The 19,415-nt window shown below is 52.3% G+C and overlaps 4 protein-coding genes across 4 annotated transcripts; 1 reads left to right on the top strand and 3 right to left on the bottom strand.

Moving 5' to 3' along the window:
- Positions 1–160: 160 nt before the first annotated feature.
- On the bottom strand, positions 161–916 carry CkaCkLH20_05031 (uncharacterized protein; the record flags this gene model as incomplete). Its single annotated transcript, XM_038887750.1, has 4 exons — positions 161–452; positions 507–589; positions 643–788; positions 832–916. The coding sequence occupies 4 exons, from the start codon at positions 914–916 to the stop codon at positions 161–163; spliced, it is 606 nt and encodes a 201-aa protein (XP_038746792.1).
- Positions 917–1,079: 163 nt separating this feature from the next.
- Positions 1,080–2,606, top strand: CkaCkLH20_05030 (putative RNA recognition domain-containing protein; the record flags this gene model as incomplete). The annotated part of the gene is made up of 4 exons (XM_038887749.1): positions 1,080–1,341; positions 1,399–1,526; positions 1,578–1,683; positions 1,876–2,606. The coding sequence occupies 4 exons, from the start codon at positions 1,080–1,082 to the stop codon at positions 2,604–2,606; spliced, it is 1,227 nt and encodes a 408-aa protein (XP_038746791.1).
- Positions 2,607–3,437: 831 nt separating this feature from the next.
- Positions 3,438–4,360, bottom strand: CkaCkLH20_05029 (60s acidic ribosomal protein; the record flags this gene model as incomplete). Its single annotated transcript, XM_038887748.1, has 3 exons — positions 3,438–3,513; positions 3,586–4,068; positions 4,170–4,360. 3 exons carry the CDS (start codon positions 4,358–4,360, stop codon positions 3,438–3,440), a joined length of 750 nt encoding a protein of 249 aa, XP_038746790.1.
- Positions 4,361–4,934: 574 nt separating this feature from the next.
- Positions 4,935–18,965, bottom strand: CkaCkLH20_05028 (uncharacterized protein; the record flags this gene model as incomplete). Its single annotated transcript, XM_038887747.1, has 9 exons — positions 4,935–4,992; positions 5,042–6,954; positions 7,012–7,511; positions 8,861–11,289; positions 11,577–16,047; positions 17,799–18,214; positions 18,714–18,756; positions 18,806–18,853; positions 18,914–18,965. 9 exons carry the CDS (start codon positions 18,963–18,965, stop codon positions 4,935–4,937), a joined length of 9,930 nt encoding a protein of 3,309 aa, XP_038746789.1.
- Between the last annotated feature and the right edge of the window lie 450 nt (positions 18,966–19,415).

Raw genomic sequence — 19,415 nt, 5'->3', positions numbered from 1 at the left:
TCTGAGCGCTTAAGGGGCGCTCTTGTCCCTCCCTATCGGGTGAAATATGGTACAAGCATCGATGATGCCATGTTGCTTTTTTCCTCCTCTGCACGCCTCCCCCCGAGTCGTAATTGTACACGCTTCCCAAAACATATCGTATGAACTATTTCGTAGAATCTCATACAGCCATGCCGTTGCCGTGGTAAGGAGACCAGACACCTCTAACACTGGGGTTGATACTCGTCACCGGCTTGTTGGTCTTCTTCAGCTTCTCTCCGCTGGCGTCGCGCAGAAGCTCGGCCTTCTTCAGGATCTCGAGTGGCTCCATATTCCGTACGCAGATAGACTTCTGGCGGCCGTTGATGTAGTGGCCGACGATCATAGGGTGTTTCGAGGGGCGAGGGGAGACGGAGAATTCGATCTGGGGGTGAGACTTGGCAAACTTCGGGAGCTGAGACTTGATGAAGCCGCTGGAATACGCGTCAGAAAATGGTCTCAAGCATCGCCGTAGGGTATTTACGTACTTCATGCCCTTGGAGCTACCAGCCCAGTCGCAGTAGTGGAAGTCCAACTTCTTGCACTGGAGGATGAATGAGCCGAGGCCATTCTGTCAATCTGTCAGTGAATACTACAAAGCAATCGCAAGAACAGAGTACATACCTGGCCCTTTGACACCGTTTTCAACGCCTGGATCGTCATGGTACCCTGCGTGACATACAGAATCCAATTGCTGATCTGGATCGCGAGACTCTGCTTCAACGACCACGGAGCGGGAAATTTCTTAGCGCGGAAACCCGACGCAGAGGCTTCGACGCATCAGCCACCTGAGGCGGAAGCTTCGGTACGTACCTATCCACAGGGCGAGCTTCCATGCCGGATTGGCCGGCTGAACTACGGGTGAAGACTGGCCAGGCTGCACCACAAACTTTCCCATGCTCGTGTCAATTTCCAATCCGACGCGACACACTTCTCTCGACAATCCTCATCCCACTTCATTACGCCGCAGCATCGCTAGCTGCACGGCATCGCGCGCATTCCTCCAGAGACACTGGACACACACGACACAGGGATATTGACGACGGGAAGAGCTCCTTGCGATGACGGATAAGCTCCCTCCCAACCTTTTGGCGCTGTTCGCGCCGCGCCCGCCCTTGCGATGGGTTGCGCCTCCCGACCATGCGCCCGAGAAACGCAAGACGCTGCCCGTCTCCGGTGTCGCCGAATTCCTGCCCGCACTTCAGGCCTATAAGGAGACCGACGATTACAAGCCGACAGAGAGCTGGCTGGAGATGCGCGACCGGAAGAAGCGCGAGAAGCAGGCCGCAGTTGAGAAGCTCAAGACGGAGGGGCCGAATAACTGTTCGTATCATCTGCTCATTGATCGAGAAAACGTTTGCTAACTTCCTTTTTCTCTAGTCAAACCCCACGAGGATCCCAACGTCCGTGGCGATGCCTTCAAGACGTTGATCGTTGCGCGACTTTCATATGAGGCCAATGAGCAGGACCTTGAGAGGGAGTTCGGTCGATTCGGCCCTATCGAGCGAGTATGTTATCCTCCCTTCTTCTCTACTTGAACCAAACTAACAACTCGATAGATCCGTATCGTCACTGACACCCATGCTCACGAGAAACCCAGAAAGAAGAAGAAGGCCCATCGTGGCTACGCTTTCGTCGTGTTCGAACGAGAGAAAGATATGAGAGGTAAAACTGCCAAACCCCTTCTAGGCTTGTGGCCCTCAAGCCTGCCCATGCCCTGCTTTACACATTGAGAATCGTGGCCCTCAAGCATGCCCGTCTCACAATCTTGTTTTTCCTTTACTCCATTCCATGACGCAAAGGTATGATATTGGTAAGGTTTTACTGACACACGCGCCTTGGCGCACTGGTGAGTAGCTGCTCTAGATGCCTGCGATGGTATTCGAATCAAGGACCGACGTATCAAGGTAGACGTCGAACGAGGCCGCACCGTTAAGGGCTGGGTGCCCCGTCGTCTCGGTGGCGGCCTCGGAGGCCGAGGTTACACCAAGGCTCTGCCTGCCAGACCCATGGGCGGCGGCGCTGGTGGCAGCTTTGGCGGTGGTTTCCGCGGAGGCTTCCGTGGCGGCTTCGAAGGAGGACGCGGCCGCGGTGGCTTCAGGGGAGGCTTTGGCGGTCGTGGAGGATTCCGCGGCGGCGGCGGCGGCGACTTCGGTAACCGTGGCGGTGACCGCGGCGGGCCTAACGGATACGGCGCACCTAGGGACGCCCCTTCGGGACCTGGCCGCGGCTTCGGAGGCGACCGTAGCTTCTCCGGCGGTGGGTATGACCGCGGTGGTGGCCGCTCACATGACGACAGATCTGGCGGTCGTTACGGCGACCGGTACGGTGACCGTGACAGGGACCGCGACCGCGATGGAGGCCGAAGGACCGGAAGCAACATGGAACCGATCAGACCCAGAGGAGAAGGTGGGTATCGCGGTGACCGAGGCGACAGAGCCGACAGAGGCGATCGTGGCGACAGAGACCGCGACAGGGATCGCGACAGCCACAGGGACAGAGACTACGACCGACCTCGCGACGACGACAACAGGAAACGCGGATACGAAGGCGGTTACGAGGACCCCAGAAAGTTGCGTCGTTACTGACGAGACACACAGTGTCTTGTGGTGGGTGACAACTCGCTCGTCTCATCTTTCAGTCTCTTTTCTCCTTCCTATTCTCAGTCGAGGGTAAGCAGAAGGTGTTAAGCGCAAAGAGAGTCTTCACCATCTCCTGGTCATGAAAAGTCGACACCATCCGCACCAAGTTACAAACCACAAACCATTCGCCAGGCATCCCAGCCTCAGATAGTCGATCAGGCACACCAAGTTGCTGCAGCATTTCGTTGAAGGTAACCTTGTCTGCGTGTTAATTCCGAAAATGGATCGAATTCAAGGCGCGCAATCTGCTTCAACGCAAACCGAACACCACAAACCGTTGTATGGTTCACCGGCGCTGCAGGTAAGGTCAGAGGTAAGGGACTCCGTGCCTACTGACCTGGAGCTTAGTATGGAGCACACAAATGGATCATTGAGAAAAAAATGGAGGGGGATATGGTAATCCCGCATGTACCGCGTTATAATTATTGTACGAATAGGTGAGGACCTTCTCGTTTTCCCAGACAGACAGGTCGTACGTAGCCTTTTCTTTTTGCTTGTTTGAGTACGTTTCTATCGTCGCAGATTTTGCGTACACACATCTGAAAAAAAAAGTCCTACGCGTATGAGAAAGAAATCAAAATTCCTCGATTGACGAGGGGAAAAAATCTTCGTGTGAAAAAGTTGCCCGACCTAATGAACCGCCCGAACGCCGTGTTGTTTTTGTTGTCCACCCCTCGCAATCCATGATGGTATCAGCCTACATGAAGAAGCAATCATCAAGTCTAGAAGCTTTTTGTTGGTCATCCATATGTTTCCACCTCCCCAGCAAGAGGAATTTTAGTCGCTCTCGTCAACGCCGTCCATGGCGTTGGGATTCACCTCGGTCACCTCACCAGTCGCGGCGCTCCAGTATCTACGCAGAGAAAGTCAGCAATCCAAATGTCCGTGAACGTACACACAAGGGCAGGAGAAGGAGAGAACATACCCCATGACCTGGACCTTGAACTCGCTCAAGCAGATACCAAAGAGCTTCAGCAGCCTCGTCTGCCGGCTGTCGAGGGTGTCGCCCTCCTTGCAGACGGTGTACCCCTCGCCGGAGGAGCCGTCGGCGTCGCCGAGGCAGACGCGGCCCTTGATCATGCGGGTGGGCATGCCGAGACGGCGCAGCTCGGGCTCGATGCTGTGCTCCATGGGGACGTCGTGCTCGGCGGGGACCTCGCCGCCGGTGGCGTAGACGACGCCGGGCGGGACGACGAAGTCCCGCGTGGCGACGGTGCCGGCGCGCGCGAAGTCGACGGGGGAGACGCCCTCGAAATACTCGAGCACGGATTTGGGGTCGCGGTTGGTGAAGAGGAGGCCGACGGTGCCGGAGAGGAAGGGGGTGAGGCGGTCGATGCCGTCGGCGACGGCGGAGGAGGCGTCCTGGCCCAGGGCCTTGGCCATGAGTTTCGTCTTGCCGAAGAAGAGTCTGCGCAGCCCCGCGGAGTTAGCACGCAGTTCCTGTGTCAACTCATCCAAGATATCCCGGCAACACCATCCACAGAGGGTCTTTGGGGGAAGGCGACGGACCTGCAGTCGTTGAGCTCGTGGCGGACCTCCTTGAGGTAGTTGTTGCGCATGTTGTTGACCGCGAAGACGAAGCAGTGCTGGTACTCGGGGACGGTTTCGCGGATGTTGGAGAAGAGCTTGTCCTTCTGCTCGCGCGTCTTCTTGTTGACCTGGGTCAGGTTCACGATTCTGTTGCGCTTAGACTTGGGCATCTTGGCGGTTTTCTTTTTTCTTTTCTCTTCTTTTGGTACTCGGTAGGGTCAATTAAGAAATAAATAATGACAAAGTTGTCATTCGGCGACTCGGGATCCGGTGTCGAAGAGTCTTTGTATGCCTCACAAAATCGTCGAGGTTGGGACTTCACGTACAAAAAGTTGATCGAACTCTGGGACCTCTGGGAAAGATTTCGCGCCGACCGCCTTTGGCACAATTTTTTGGCTGGAAATTTTGGCTAGGCGCAGAGGGACCGCCGCAACTTTTTTCGAACCCCGCAATGCGCTAGGTCCAATGATTTTCCGCAGGGACCTACAGGGGTCTGCGGGTTCTCACCGAAGCTTCACCGACTCACCGACCGCGATGAGATGCACTTCGGGAATCGCTCTCGACAAATTGCCCTGATTTGTGGACTGTGATTGAACGCCTAACTGCCTCGTTACCATCCGCATTCTCATAAAACTCATGTACAACGCCTCTTGTAGTCATGTAATCTACATCTGCCTGCCTTAGCATGCCCACACCTTACGTGTCTAGGTCTAATGCACACAGTAGCTCCTCTGAGGCCGTCGTTTACGCCAAGTACGTATAAGTATTGCCTTCGCGCTCCAAATAATCCTTATCAATCAAGCTGTCGGTATGTTAGTATAAATATTCAAGCATCCAGTGAAATAACTTACTTTTCAATCTCCTTCTTGATTTGCGCCGCATCAACGGCGCCGCGGTTCTTAGTCATGTTGATGACCTCGGCCACCAACTCTCCATGGCTCATCGTCTTGCGGCTCTTCATGATTCTGACGATCGCAGCCTGGGTCTCGAATCGTCTGTCCTGCGCAATGCGCTCATGGGTAGCCTTGTTCTCGTCTTTCGTTTCCTTGAGCTGAATTTGGTTGATCTTGACTCGGATTTTGGGATGTTGAAACGCCTTGTTAATCGAGAAGGTGTCTTCCGGGTTGATGTCCTTTCCCTTGGGATGTTTAGAGAGCACACGAACTTGACCGCAGGCAAGTGATTGCAGTGTTCGTTTTAGCTCATCCCCTTGGAGGTTAGTCGAGCGGGCAATCTGCTCATGGGCAAGGAAGCCATCGAGCCCGACTTCATTGAAGAGAACAAGGACGATGGCCTGGTATGCGCTGACCAACAACTCCTTCGTGCCCTTGGGGAACTTGGCCTTGACCGTGCAATGTGCCAATGCATGCTTCCAGTTCAGAAGTCTGCCGGTGTGTTTGTTCTTGTAGTACTGATCGAAACGTTCAATCTGCTTTGCAACGTCGTCCGGTACGTTGACTCTTACGTCGGGATACGTGGGCCACGCCGCAGCAGACAAGATCATGACCGACAGGTCCACTGGAGGCCTTTCCGCACCACTGCCTTCTGACCACAGCTTGTATGCCTCCATTTCCTCTTTGGCAACCTCGACATCCTTGAACATCTGTTCAAGGTTGTGTGTAAAGTTGCTACCACACTCGTCCCTCAGCTTCCGCAGCATGTTTCTCTCTGCGTCTTGACTGGCGCTTCTGCCCATCAGCAGGCGACGAGCTAGATCCTTCTTGTAGAATGCTTCAAACGCATCCTTGCCCTCAATGAAACGGAATAGCTCCAGAGCTTGGTCCAGTTGGCGGTCGAGCTCCGCATCTTCGTCACCAGTACTGGCTTGGCCACTTTGCTCTGCCTCTGCGCGATCCTTGTTGTCTGACAGCAGCGCCTTGGGAAGCGCCTTCAGCCCACCTCGCAGCAGCATGTCGACGTACTTTGCAATCATCTCCCCCACCTTGGATGTGCCCGAACTCCATGTCGATGCGATGGATCTATCGTTCATGAAGTCGCCAAATGCATTCCTGAGCTCGTTCACGAAGTCCGCATCGCCTCCATAGGAATCGCGGACGATAAGACTCAAGGCTCTTTTAAGCTCAAGCAACCTCCGCACCATATCGTCGCCATGTTCCTTGTCAGCAACGATGGCTGTACCCGTTTTGCGAATATACGCGCTCCACGGCTCCTTGAGTTTCTTCTGGATTCCTGACAAACGCAACAAGTCGTACAGCGCCTTTAGTGATTCCACTTCGTTTTCAGCCAACAGCTTCGACAAGCTATCCCCATTCAAAAGCTTTTCGGAGTACTTGTTGACCAATATGCTATGCGCGGCATCGAGGAGTTGCTTTTTTGTCGTCGAATCCAGATTGTATTCGTTACACCGGTAATCCTCCCTCTTCAAAAGTCTTTCGCATGCAAGAATGTACTCTTTCAGACTTGATGAGCTCCGTTCTTCAGCAAACTCAAGGAAGTACTCCGCCGAAATATCTATGAAGCGGGGTTCAAAAAGCTTCGTGTAGTTGTTGAAGACATGAAGCATCATGACGGATTCCTTGAGCAGTGAAGCATCGAATCGTTCGTCTCCGGTACGATCGTACGATATCAAGTCGTACATGCCACGCAAGGCCCTGCCGCCCGGTGATGATCCCTCCAGATCCTCTCTGGATGGGAAAGTCATCCTTCTGAACTGGGAAATCGTCAAGTCATTGATGGACTGGTAGCTCTTGTTCTTAAGTAGAAAGGTGCGATCGAGATAGCTGAAAGTAGATCGTATCATGATCTGGTAGAATCCAATGTTAGCAGTGCGGTTCAATACACCACCAAGTCTCGGACTTACGATCTGACTGTTCCAAACGCGCCAATGCTTATGGACGCTCCTCAGCATGTCCACGTTTGTGGTGCCGCCTTGTGACTTAATCGAGCGCAACACATTGCTAGTAAGATGCTCCTCGCATTTCCGACGTAGAATCTCGTAAAGTTCTAAGTCGTTGCTGTTGCCACGCCTGCAGATATCTTCGACCGCCCGGTACAACCGCTCCAGCGGCAGCTGTGGTTTGCGGCCATTGAAGATGTCTTGCAAGGCGTCAAGTAACTCCTGTTCCGTCCGCTTGTAGTATTGCTCCAGCTGCTCGTTCTTCGCCGGTTGCCTCAGGTTCTTAATGACCAGTTTCTTCGCGCGCGAGTACGGTTGAGACGAGTTGGTCTGGGTGAGGTCGACGACCTCAGGGAGCTTGCCCTTCATCTTGGTCGACATGTTGGAATTGGGGGAATCCTCGACACCAAATCTGAAGCGCTTCGGACTTGGTCTGCTCGGTGACTGCTGCTGATGCGGGGCAACTGAACCAGAGCGCGAAACGTCCGAGTCCGCGCGGGGTCTTCGTCGCTGTGTGCTGTTCGTGTCTGCAATCGAACCAGATCCGCCTGTCCTTCCCGTCGCCCGTGATGGCAAAGCTCCCTCGACTGCCGGGGGTGAATTCGACCGCATGGACCGTATGGCCCTGCAACAACTTCTCTCCAAGCTGTTGCAGATCTGGTTGCTTTTCTGGAATCGAGGCTGAGGTGGAGATGGCAGGCGCCCTTGATCCGAGATGTCTTGGTTCTCAATCACGTCGAAGTTGCAAAGAAGGGAAGTCGTCGGGTAGCTGCAGAAGTATTGGGTGTGGTGACGTTGCGGGAGTTTCGACACGAACAATGCGGAAGTTGTCGCGGGAGGCTTGACGCGGAGTTAAACGCGGAGCTATGTATCCCAGCTTCATTATCAAATCACCATCCCGTCGTTCGCATCATCCATTTAAGAAAGTACGTCTCTTATCGCAGTGACTAGGGATTAGATAAGACCCCCACTTACTCCACCAAACTAGTCGGTGGATTCGCTTATGAGGGTACAACCTTCTAATTGCATTTCCTTACGCTTTCCCTAATACCGTCCCTTCAACTACCTACCTCACATCAGATTGATGGACTTGATTCAGTGCAGCATTTGACAAATGGTTACTTGGGTTTAAAAAAAATAATTTAATGAAACAACTTCTGGTGTCGAGGCAGTGCTGGATATCGTGACTGATCCATTGATAGCTCATCGTCTTTTGAGGATGGTTCTTTCTAGTCACTTATACATCCAAACATTCTGCGGTTTAACATTGGATCTAGCGACATAGCCATCCATCAAAGGATTACTACTTAGGTGTTTCCAGACAGGGATAGCGGACACGAAAGACTATAAATACCAGAAAAACCAAAACAATGTCGTATAATCTGATAACACTTGAGAAAGTAGCACCACAGACGAGTTCAGACGAAGGTAACACTTTGAACAATGAAGAGAACATCGACTATAAAAGCAGGTAGCAAGGACAGCAGGAAGGGCAATTGGTAGTAAAATTACAGATAATGAGGAGGGTGGACATTGAGGAAGGCGGAAACTAAGGAGGACAGGCACCGAGGAGGACGGACATCAGGGCCGATGGACACCAGGTATAACACACCAAGGACAGCGGCAGGAACAAGGACACACAGAGACACTATTCTATTCTGCTTGCAAAGGGGTATCATGCTATCTATCATGCGTATGCCGCCCAACCTGCGTAACTTATTAGTGTCTGGAAACGAGACAGGCAACTTTTCAGGGTAGGAAGAAAGAGAAGCGCAATGTAGCGGATCAGGTATCGAGGGGGGATAGGGCTTACCTGAATATAAAACGGCCAGGTTGCCGATATCCGTGGCCTGGTTGATGAGGTCGTTGACCGTGGCGGTCACACTCAAGGTTTTCGACAACTTCTTGCGCACTACCTCTAGCGCCCGGTCGGCCTCTGATGGCTCGTTGACCAGGCCGCCGACCTTTTTGGTCTTTCTGATGATGTCAACATCGCCATCGTCGTCGCCTCCTCCGATGCCCACCAGACCTCCTTGCAACTTGGCCAGTCGTGTCGGACTTATAGACCATGAATACAGCGGATCGTACCGCAACACGTCGAGAATCGTCATGATTGAGTACGTCTCCTCCCTCATCGCGTGAAGCGTGAACTCGCAACAGCGACGGAAGACACCTTCCGTTCCTGTGACACCCATTCCATCCACGATGTCTCTGGTCAGGCGGAAGGGGACGGTTTCGGGCACTGGCAAAACTCGGCCCATCTCGAATGCTACACCCAAGTCAATGTGGACAACCTCGCCCGTCTTCTTGTCCAGGAGGATGTTGTGGCCGTGACGATCTCCCAAGCCCAAGACGTGACCAAGCATCGAGATCGCCGCTGTCGTTCGAGTGTACGCTAAGCGCTTGGCGAACCATTCGTCAGGGTCCATGAAGTATTCCATGAAGAAATACTTCATGACAGGATGAAACCTTTCCGTCACTTTCCGGTATGTATTGATCCGGTATTCAGCGGTCTTACTCTCCACATTCGCGATCTCTTTCCTACACTGAGACCCTTTGAGATCCTTAGGGAAATACCTCTCGTGGGCAGGCATCAGAAACTCATGCAGTGGGATGGTGTGCGGGACGAATTCGATCAACCCCGAGGCCGACGTCAAGGGCAGTACCTTGTACGTTCGGATACCAATATGCCTCTGTTGCGTAGATCGATCGAGCTTTAGCAGGACGGAAACCGCCGCGAAAACTTGTTCCATGATGGCATCTTGGCGTAGATCATCGTTGCCGCCTTTCACTAGTTGTCTGTACGCTTCTCCGTCGGTTCCAATGGCCGTGATGATTTTGGGCGCGCTGACACCGGACGCAATTGACATTTGTGGCTCGAGTCTTGCGATGGTCGGAACCTTCGAATAGTCCCTATCCGCTGCCACCTCAATTTGCATGGTTGGTGGTGGGATCTGGTACTTCAGTAGCGCATTGATGAGTGAACTTGCCGAGTGAATATCCTTCAGGGCAATCTTGTGTCCGGCCTTGAACTTAGGATTTTCCTTGTCGATAGCCAAGCGATGGTAGTAGTTGCTGGTTCTATCAATCGCTTGCCAAATCGACGCCACCGCTTTGTTAGTTTGCAACATGCCTGCGACTCTCTCAGTTGCCTGTTGCCGAAGCACCGCCACCTGATCCTCCTTTCTGGTCTTGACTTTCGTTCCGGACCAAATTTGGTACATTCCGTGGTAGGGATGATCAACGCAGATGTTGTAGACGAGGTTAATCAAGAGCTTTTGAAAGAGATTCGGTTGGTTTTGCAGCCTTGAGGAAAGCTGGTTCATGAGGGTAGCGAACTTTCTTGTTGGAACCTTGTCAAGATGCCTCTTCACAGCTTCGTTGACAGCCTCTTCGTCCGATCGCTCGAGCCAGAGTGCGGTAAACCGTAAGGCGTCATTATCATGCTCATCCGATGCGGTAAGTGATAATAAGTAGTTCTCCACACTAAGCTTGACAAACTCGCTTCTAGTTTGCTCAACACGACGAAGTTCCTGTTCGTCAATGTGCAACCATAACGTGGCGCGCTTCAGATGAGACTGATACCTGTTTTTCATCTGAGAGTCACGACAGGTTGCTATAAGGCTCTGAAGCTGGGCAACCTCGTCACTCTTGCCTTTCTTCAGGCTCCGCAGTCTAGCCAGATCTTCGAGGCCGTCTTGGCTCTGCAGCTGTCCATCGCAGAACGAAGCGAATTGGTGGAAGACATGCCCGGCCTGTTGGCCTTGGCTCTTGCCCTTCAACTCCTTGAGAGCCGGCTCTAAGTAGTTTTTCTGTATATGATGCGGCTTTTCCAGTCTTGCTACCGATACCTGGTGACCGATCTTTGATAGAAGGTCTGAACGGCTCACAGGGATTGTTTGCTTCTTAAGAGAAGAATCGTTGTCGATGCCCTGAAGCATACGAATGGAGTGTATCATTTCACCGTGATCCCATAACGAGTTGGCGGCTTCGATCTTGATGGCAGCATCGACCTTCAGGCCCAACGTCTCGCAGGGAATGATCAAACTAGTGAGTGACGTAGAAACGTTTAGCGACTCCTGTGTGGCCTGGTGATATCGATAAATACCCGAGGACATCAGCTTGCATCTGATCTCCACCTGCCTCGCTTCGGCAGGAGTGGTATTGCGGAGCTCAGGCTGTTGGCTTATCAAGCTCAAGGTGGTTCCCCGGCAGGACAGTATGTGACTGACGTCTTCATACCTATTTCGCTTTGTTAGCCGGAGGAAAGAGAGAAGACAACAACCAAGTATGCTGAATGGTGACGAAAGGAACGACGAGTAAGAAAACAGCGGTATAGTGTTGAGTTGTAGGCAGGGAACGGGGTACAGAGACGGAGGGGAGGAATACATTCGTGTTCGATGAGGCTGAATACTGTGAAAAAGAGAGAATGATGATGAAACATGACAACGAGAGTGGTGGTAGGCGTGAGGGTAACGGAGCAAAGTGAGGAAGGGGTCAAGAAGAGGGGTAAACGTCAATTCACGTACCGTCCACGTCTCATCCATTGACAACGTTGCTCAAACTTCGCAAGCAAGCCCTCGAGTTCGGAGAAATCAGCAAGATTCACAGCGTCATCTAGCTCTGTGAGAACCGCAAGAGCTCCAAGCTGTTTCCTCAACTTCGCTGCATTCAACCCGCGGTTAGTGACAAGGTTGCGCATAGTTTGGCTGAAGCCGTCATAGATCGCACTTCGCACGGCAAGTGGATCTGCTGCCTGTTGGATGTTCTGATAGGCCTTGTAGATTGTCACAGCGTGATTGTCGGCCGACGTGGGCGCCGGCAAGTTCCATCGTTCCAGACGGCGGGCGGTTTGAAATGTATTTGCGAGAGTATCTTCGTCGTCATTATGGCTCTGCTGGGTTTGCTGTATGGAATAGGATAGACCTGCGAGTCCCAGCGTTCCGAGTGCCCGCACAAGTGACTGGCTATCGGATCGCGATCCGGGATCCCCGTTTTGGATGTGGTCATCGTACTGGGCTCCGCGGAAGGCCAAAAGCTTCGATCCATCCTTCTCGTATTCAAGACGAGAAAGAACACTGGACAGGTCCGAGGGTTGGGGAAGGCCATAGTAGGCATCCGGGTCATCGATGTTCTCGAAAATAGATAAGAGCACGTCGGATGATTCTTCGTCTCGAACAGCTGATGACCGCCGAGATGATCTGGAAATTTGGGATGCGGCTATTTCAGTGAAGAGCAGAGCAGTCTTGTACATGCCACAGCGTGATGCGGCTGAAGCAGCTAAGGTGAAGTCGACATCGAGCCACATGGCGCGATCTGCAATGGATGCCTCTTTGGGTAACTTCTGCGTGCGCAAATACAGAATGGTGTTGATGAGCTGCTTCTGGTTCGTGCGCGCCGAGTCATCTTGAACTTTTAGCCATTCCTTGGCGGCCTCGGACAAGTTACGCTTGATGGTATGTTGCTTGTCAACCTGGCTGTATAACGCCAAGTGAACGATGAACGGAAATGCATCTTGGGCAAAACCCTTGACCTCCTCGAGGATTCGTACCAGTGCGCCCAGTATGATGTACTCTGGGACGGAGTGCGCAAGATGAACCGCAAGGTCTTGAATCCACTCCGGGCTTTCAACATGTTCGCGGAAGAACACTTGGGAGTCAGGAATGATTTGCGAGGGAATATAGTCGGACGGCGGTATCCGGTAATCCCTCCAAGCTGACGCCTTACAAAGGGATTCGGTCAGTGTCTTTTCGGCTGCCACAAGTAGGGCGTTGTCCTCTTGGGAAGCTGCTTCTGAAACAATTGCTCTGAGGGCAGACTCTGCAAGGCCAGCAACGGCCGAGTCTTTGCTCTGGGTAAGTTTTTGAAGCAAACTCAGCAAGCCTTTTTCGGAGTTGTTAGATCCAGAAGCAAGCTTGTCGTACAGCGAGACTTCGGATTCCCTCAACAATTCTGGTTGGATTTCCCCCGACGCAGCGAATGATCTGCCCACAACACGGCCTGCCCAAGCGAGATATTCGTCGCTCAAAGAAAGCGCGTTGCAGCTCTTCCAAACAAGTCCGGTGTGACGAATGGCTTCAATGTCATTTTCAATGACATCTTGGCCGCTTGACGAAGGGATGACGAAATCTCCACAAAGCATGCCTAGAGCCAAGTCCCGAGCTGCTTCGTTCAAAAGCTGTTTCTCGCGCTCCCCATCTTTGAGGATTTCCAACAGCAGAGTGCTTTCATGGGTTCCCTTCTCAGCATTGCCAGAAGATCTGATATTTGATGCGGATTGCGTGATCGATCGGAATGCCTTGTTCTGGCACTCATCTTCGAAAGCGGATGACTCGTATCCTGCAAGATATTGACTGAACCAAGAATGAAACTGTTGAGCTTTGGTCTTCGTTGCTTTGAACTGGCTCTCTTGTGTCGTGCTTGACTGGCTGGACTCGAGGAAAACTCGAAGTGAAGCCAATGTGGACAAGGCGTAACCAGCAAGAAACGAAGGCGCCTGCAGCAGACGGCTGGTTCCGTTTGTGATCAAGTAACGGCTAACGCCAAGCGCATCGTCTGCGCACTCGGAATCCACGAGGAACGGTCTTATCGAAGAAAGCAGCATTTCGAGAGGATATGCTTCAATCGCGGTTGAGCCTGCCAAGGCTATGACAACGCGAAGCTTTCTCAACACCGAGCAAGCGTGAAGAGAGCCCAAAGCTGGGTGAACTGTGTTCAAAAGCTTCCTTGCCACCGCAACCACCAGCGCCGGTGTCCACAAGTCATGTAATTCATATTCCGTCTTGCTGCACAGATGGAAAAGTTCCTTGAGCAAAAACTTGGCCCTGAACATGGGTTGTTGATTCGGCGGCAATGGCGTTGTTGACTGGGAGAAATTCTTCATCTGGTCAATGTTTGTGGCGGCGTAGTCGAAATTTTGGTCTCTGGCCAAATATTTCTCGATTGGGTCTTCTTGGTCGAAAGTGTCAATCAGTAACCCCACGACGTCTGCAAAATTGAGATATATGTGGTCCAGAAACGATTCACGACCTAGCAGCTTCCGTACCCACGCTTCACCGCCATCGCTCTCGGAGGCGGATGTGCTTGATTCATGAGCAATTGTGTACGCCATGATTCTCGTGAAACATTGCTTGACCAAGTCAGGAAGAGGCGTGCCGAGCCTTTGGGACAAGTTTCGTACGCTGTCGTAACGTCCCCGCATGATCTCCAAGGCAATGATCTCGGCTTGCCCTTCTCGGACCAAAGCATCGAGGCTGGCAAAGCCAAAGATATCGAAAGGTATGTTCTCGACGGCCTCGACTTCGAGCCAGGTGTACAGAAGTTGAGGCTGGAAAATGTCGAAAAGCTCCTGTGGAGATGTCAAGTGAAGGGCTTCTGACACTTTCTGCAGACAGGTTTTGGCATACTTGGTAGACTGCGCGATCTTGCCAGGCGTCTCAAAGATGTGATAGATGCATCGCCGCAGAAGCGTTGGCCAGCGACAAGCGAGTTGAGATAAAACAAAAAGCCGGAATGCGATCCCTTCTATGAACTCCGGGTCGGTTGGTAGACTGTTCAAAACGTCCAGGAACATTTCCTCATGCGTCTTGAGGACATAAAAGCCGAAGATTTCCGGTAAGGCTGATCCGATAAAATGTTTGACGCCCAGCGTTCCTTCCTGGAGAATAGACAGCAAGGTCGTTCGGCAAGAACTAATTCCGAGATTGCTACCATACTGAGGGTTGTGTCGCAGGAGAGACAGAAGTAAGCTTGCCAAGGACATCTGTGACTTCGGAGAGAGGCTGTTTTTCGGCAGAGACGCTCGAACAAAGTAGTTGTAAATGTCGCCAACCAGTGTTGATATTTCGTGCTTTTCATCTGACCAGATATGGATCAAGCCTTCCAAGATGCTCAACACAGTGGAATGAGCTACTTCGCAGCATGTGTACTCAGCTTCTCCAATGATTGCGCCGAGCTTCTCGATAACCTGCAATGCATCATCCGGGCCAATGGCAAGGTTCGACGCAAATAGTTCTGATGAGAACAAACCGCACATCAGAAACTCGTCGTGAGGCAAGCTGAGGAATTGGTCCAGGAAGTCTTGAGGAATCCGGCCTTTGTTTCCACTGTCTTTGCGCATTGACTCCAGAAAGTACAACCGTTGTGCAGTAGCGTGATGAAAAGCTGTTGAATCCAAGCTGATGGACACGCTCAGCCGAGGTAAATCTGCCGATTTAACCGCAGCGCTCGCTTTGCTCTCCTGGGAGTCAAATTCATCATCCAGGTCCATGAGATCTGAATTTTGTCCAGAGGATTGTCGGCTTGCCCGCTCATGGTATGTCTCAGCTAATTTTGCCGCTAATCGAAACAATGCGGTACTGTCTTTCAGCAGAGTGTCGATACCTGTCATCTCGAAGCTCGGAAGAACGGGGCGTATGATCTGGAACAAAATCTCGAAGAAAGTTTGATTGTCATCTGCTTCCAAAGCAGCGCTGAGGGCTGAATCCGAGAGCTTGGAGATAGTGGACTCGATATCGCGGGACTGATCCGAGTTAAGGTCGGTCAGTTGAGGAACAAGTGTTGTGCCAACAATAACAGCCGAGAAAAGACTGTGAAGCTTGTCTGATGAGATTTGTGTGCCACCTTCTGATCCCTTCTTGGTCCAGAAATCACATAGAACTTGCAGTCCCTCGATCTTTGGGAAGAGCAATTCCAGGACTAGCTTTTTCGAGGCATGAAAGGTCGATGAGTCGCTGGCCTTGATCAGCTCTGTCGACGCGGACGCTTGGATGCAGCTGGAGACGCTCAATTTTCTCGATTTCGGCTCCTCCAATAATAGAAGAAATCTCATCAAGGCTGATGCGTGGTACTGAGCTTTCCAAGTTTGGCATATTGGACCTCCTGATACAGCCTCGTGCGAGGGGAAGACCAAAAGAGCAGCACCGCAGCAAGCGCGAATCAAATTGATCAACTCTGGCAATGCCAAATGAACGGAGTTGAGCGACGCAAAGCTTGACTCGGCTGCAAATCGTTAGCAATCCGGTGAACAAGTCTCGTCCAATATAAGTCGAGAATGTAAGCCCAGTAAGTAGAAAGGACGAACAGAAACGACAAACAGAAACGAGGAGCAGAAATGACGACACTTACCTGGATGCCATCTCAGAAAAACCCACCGAATGATGTGATGACATGTGGCTTGGCTGGCATTTGGTAGCTTGACATTCCGCAGGAAGAGCAGATGTAGCATCAGGACAATGGAAGAATCCACTAATAGGGCAGGACCGTTGACATCGGCCGTGGTGACTATGCTTCCCACCTCATCTGAAACGTCGTGATAAGGGAGGAGGCCAGCCTCCAGTACTGCATGCAACAAGACACAAGCTGCTCGACCTGTTCCAGGGAGGCTGACCGCGCGCGCAGCAAACTGCCATATATGCCTCCAAGAACCATGTTCAGCCTCCGCTGTGGCGCAACTATGAGGCATTAGCTAAATCGAGCAAATTTGGAATTTGATAGCGATCGTGTAAGACGACAGCGCAACAGGAAAGGTGAAGCCGATTGAGAATAACGGTACATAACAATACAATAAAAGTGCTAATGATGGTGCAACATGACAGTTCTCGCAAACGATGCTAGGCAGCGGTGGTTCACGACAACGCTGGACAGTAACGCTGCATGATAGGGCTAGATGATGATGATGGACGGCAAAGGCAAGAACAGGGGCGGTAATAGGGAAAGATACAACGGGGCAAGGCAGAAAAACACGATAATAATGAGGAAGGGATAGAGCAGGACGGAGGAGATGGGAACGAACCTTGCGCATGCGAGCATGGCCCAAGACGCAGTTGTCGCGTCTTTGTCAGTGACGAAAGCTGCCAGATCTGGCAGAAGCTCGCCGATATCGTTTTCTGTGAAGACTCCCAAGTCAACTAGAAATGGAACCAACTGCATCGACGTCCTTTGAACCACGCCGCTGGGCGATTGCATCTTCTCTTGTAGACGATTTGTACACCGAGTCTTGCGCTTCTTCCGGGGCTGCTCTTCCGTCGGCGACTGCGAGCGTTGCTGCTGCTGCTTTTGGCTCACCAACAAAATCCTCTCCAGGATAGCTAGGTTTTGAACCAAGGCCCATCTCCTCTCGCCGTCGCGATTGTGAGGGCGCAGGCCGAAGACATGGAGTGAAAAGTAGTCGTGGGGCAGCCGGTGCGAGACGAACGTTAGGTCATCCATCTGAAGCTGAGACCGAAAATCTCTTCGGGAGTACTCAAGCCAAAGCACTTCGGCGAGATCTTCAACTTCCCTTCGGATGTGGTCGTTGCTTCCTTGGCATATGAGTCGTTCAAGGTGTAGATGAATGAGAAACATGGTTTTCAGCATCTCGTCTCTGACTGAATTCAGCATCTCGTCTTGAGAAACTGATCGGGCCTGCCACCAATGACCGATTAAAGGCACAAGATCTCTAGCCAAGGTACCGGCCCGAGAGAGATCGTCCGCTTGGATCCCAGCCAATAAGACGTTAACGGAGGCAAACGCTAGCTGTGTGATTTGACCAAGCCCAAGATGGCGGATTTGAAGTACCTGGATGAAAGTCTTGGACAGATCCCTCGATCTTTCTCCGAGAGGCGCGTTGGGAGGGAGAACGAGAAGGTAAAGGCAGTGCAAAAGATCTTGGACAGTGCCACGGTGGATTTGGCCTGGAACCCGTTGACTTGGGTTGGTACTACGGCCCGTTGAAAAGCCCATAGACGCCGTCATTGGAGCCGGAGACGAACGTGATCCGGAGTCGCGGTCGGCATTCTCCAGGTAGCGCGAAATGGCCTCGGTACAAAAGTCGACGCATGCTAGCCATCCCTCTGCACCGAGAGTGGCGAGGTGCTCCCCATTTGACTGATGGCTAAGAAGCGCAATGAGAGACTTGACGTAGTCCTTCAGGAGTGGCTCCAGGTACTCGTCGGGGCCAGGCAGAGTTTGGGTGATGTGATCGATGACGGCCAAGATGGTCTTTCGCTTCAGCTTCGAGGCCCCATGGTTCGCGGCCAGTCGAAGTGCCTCTGCGCACTTGGAGAGTCGAGAGCCGGCGGCGGCGGCAGTAGTCCTTTTGCCGCCAAGGTAGCTTTGCTTTTCGGTAAGAGCGCAACGGAACAAGGAATCGAATATGCGGTGGTAGTGTTTGTCTCCTAGGGAGGATCTGTGTCCAGGTCAGCTTGGTACTTGTCTGCATCTTCTCTATTGTCGCTCCTGGTCTCCCATAATCCTCGGCGTCCGTCGTCCCTGTTGTCGTCCCTGTTGTCGTCTCTGGTCTCCGTCATTCCTGGTCTCTGTGGTCCCTGGCTTCTGTCGTCCGTTGTCCCGATTGACGTTCTGGGTCTCTATCGGCCCTCTTGTCGTCCCTGGTCTCCGTCGTCAAAGTCTCTCTCGTCCGCGGTCGCCGTCGTCCTTGGTCTCCATCGTCTCTGTTCTCGATCGTTCCTGGTCTCCGTCGGTCGTGATCTCTGTCTCTGTCGTCCACGGTCTCTGTCTCTGGTCTCTGCTGTCCTTGGTTTCTGTCGCATCTGTTGTCGTCCCTGGTCTCCGTAGTTCCTGGTCTCAGCTGTCCTTGGTCTCTGTCGATGGTCTCTGTCGATGGTCTCTGCTGTCCTTGGGCTCTGTCGTCCTTGGTCTCCTACGTATTCGGTCTCTCAACTTACAAGCTTGTGGTTTTGCCCCTTTTATCCAGCAGAAAGATCAGGTCTGATGAGTATTAGTTTTAGGTCAAAGTCATCGGGCATAAAGTACTCACCATCTAGGCCCGATCCACGCTCTTTGAGCGTACCTCCCGAGATGGCATCTGAACATGTCATGTCAGTCTACAGCAGTAAAAAAAAAACGCGCAGCACGCCAAACTGACCTAGGGCGTCGTTGACAGTGACCTCCCCCGTCTTGATCTTCGGGGGCGCCATCTTGCACGGGCTTTTAGGTATCTCGGCGTTGTTGCTCTATGGGCATGCTGTTTGGTGTCACTGTCGTGTTATTCGGGAACAAATAATCCATGGACGTCAAACGCGCAAGGCAGGAAGGAAATAGGTACTTGGAAGGTAGCTAAGCGCCTCCCGTCGCTGTTTACATGAAGACTTCCTTCCGCCTTGGAAAACTACGTTGCCTGATCGCAACGTCAGACGCGCCGTGCAGGTAGCTCATCAAGCTTCTCGCGCTCCTTCAGGTACCTTTAGCTCCCTGAAGCTCTCCGATAGTTGCCTGATCCCTGTCGATTTAGCGGCAGAAAACCGCACCACCTACCATAAGTGGATCGCTTTGTTGACTTTAACCCGGAATATCTTCGCACCGGGTGGGTTTTTACTTGGCAGAGCAACCTCCAGCGCGCCATCCATTGGACGCGCTTTCGCCATTTA

This window comes from Colletotrichum karsti, assembly GCF_011947395.1.
Source record: "Colletotrichum karsti strain CkLH20 chromosome Unknown Scaffold14, whole genome shotgun sequence".
NCBI lineage: Eukaryota > Fungi > Ascomycota > Sordariomycetes > Glomerellales > Glomerellaceae > Colletotrichum > Colletotrichum karsti.
The sequence above is the reverse complement of the archived record's forward strand: the minus strand, read 5'-3'. Positions and strand labels throughout refer to the sequence as shown.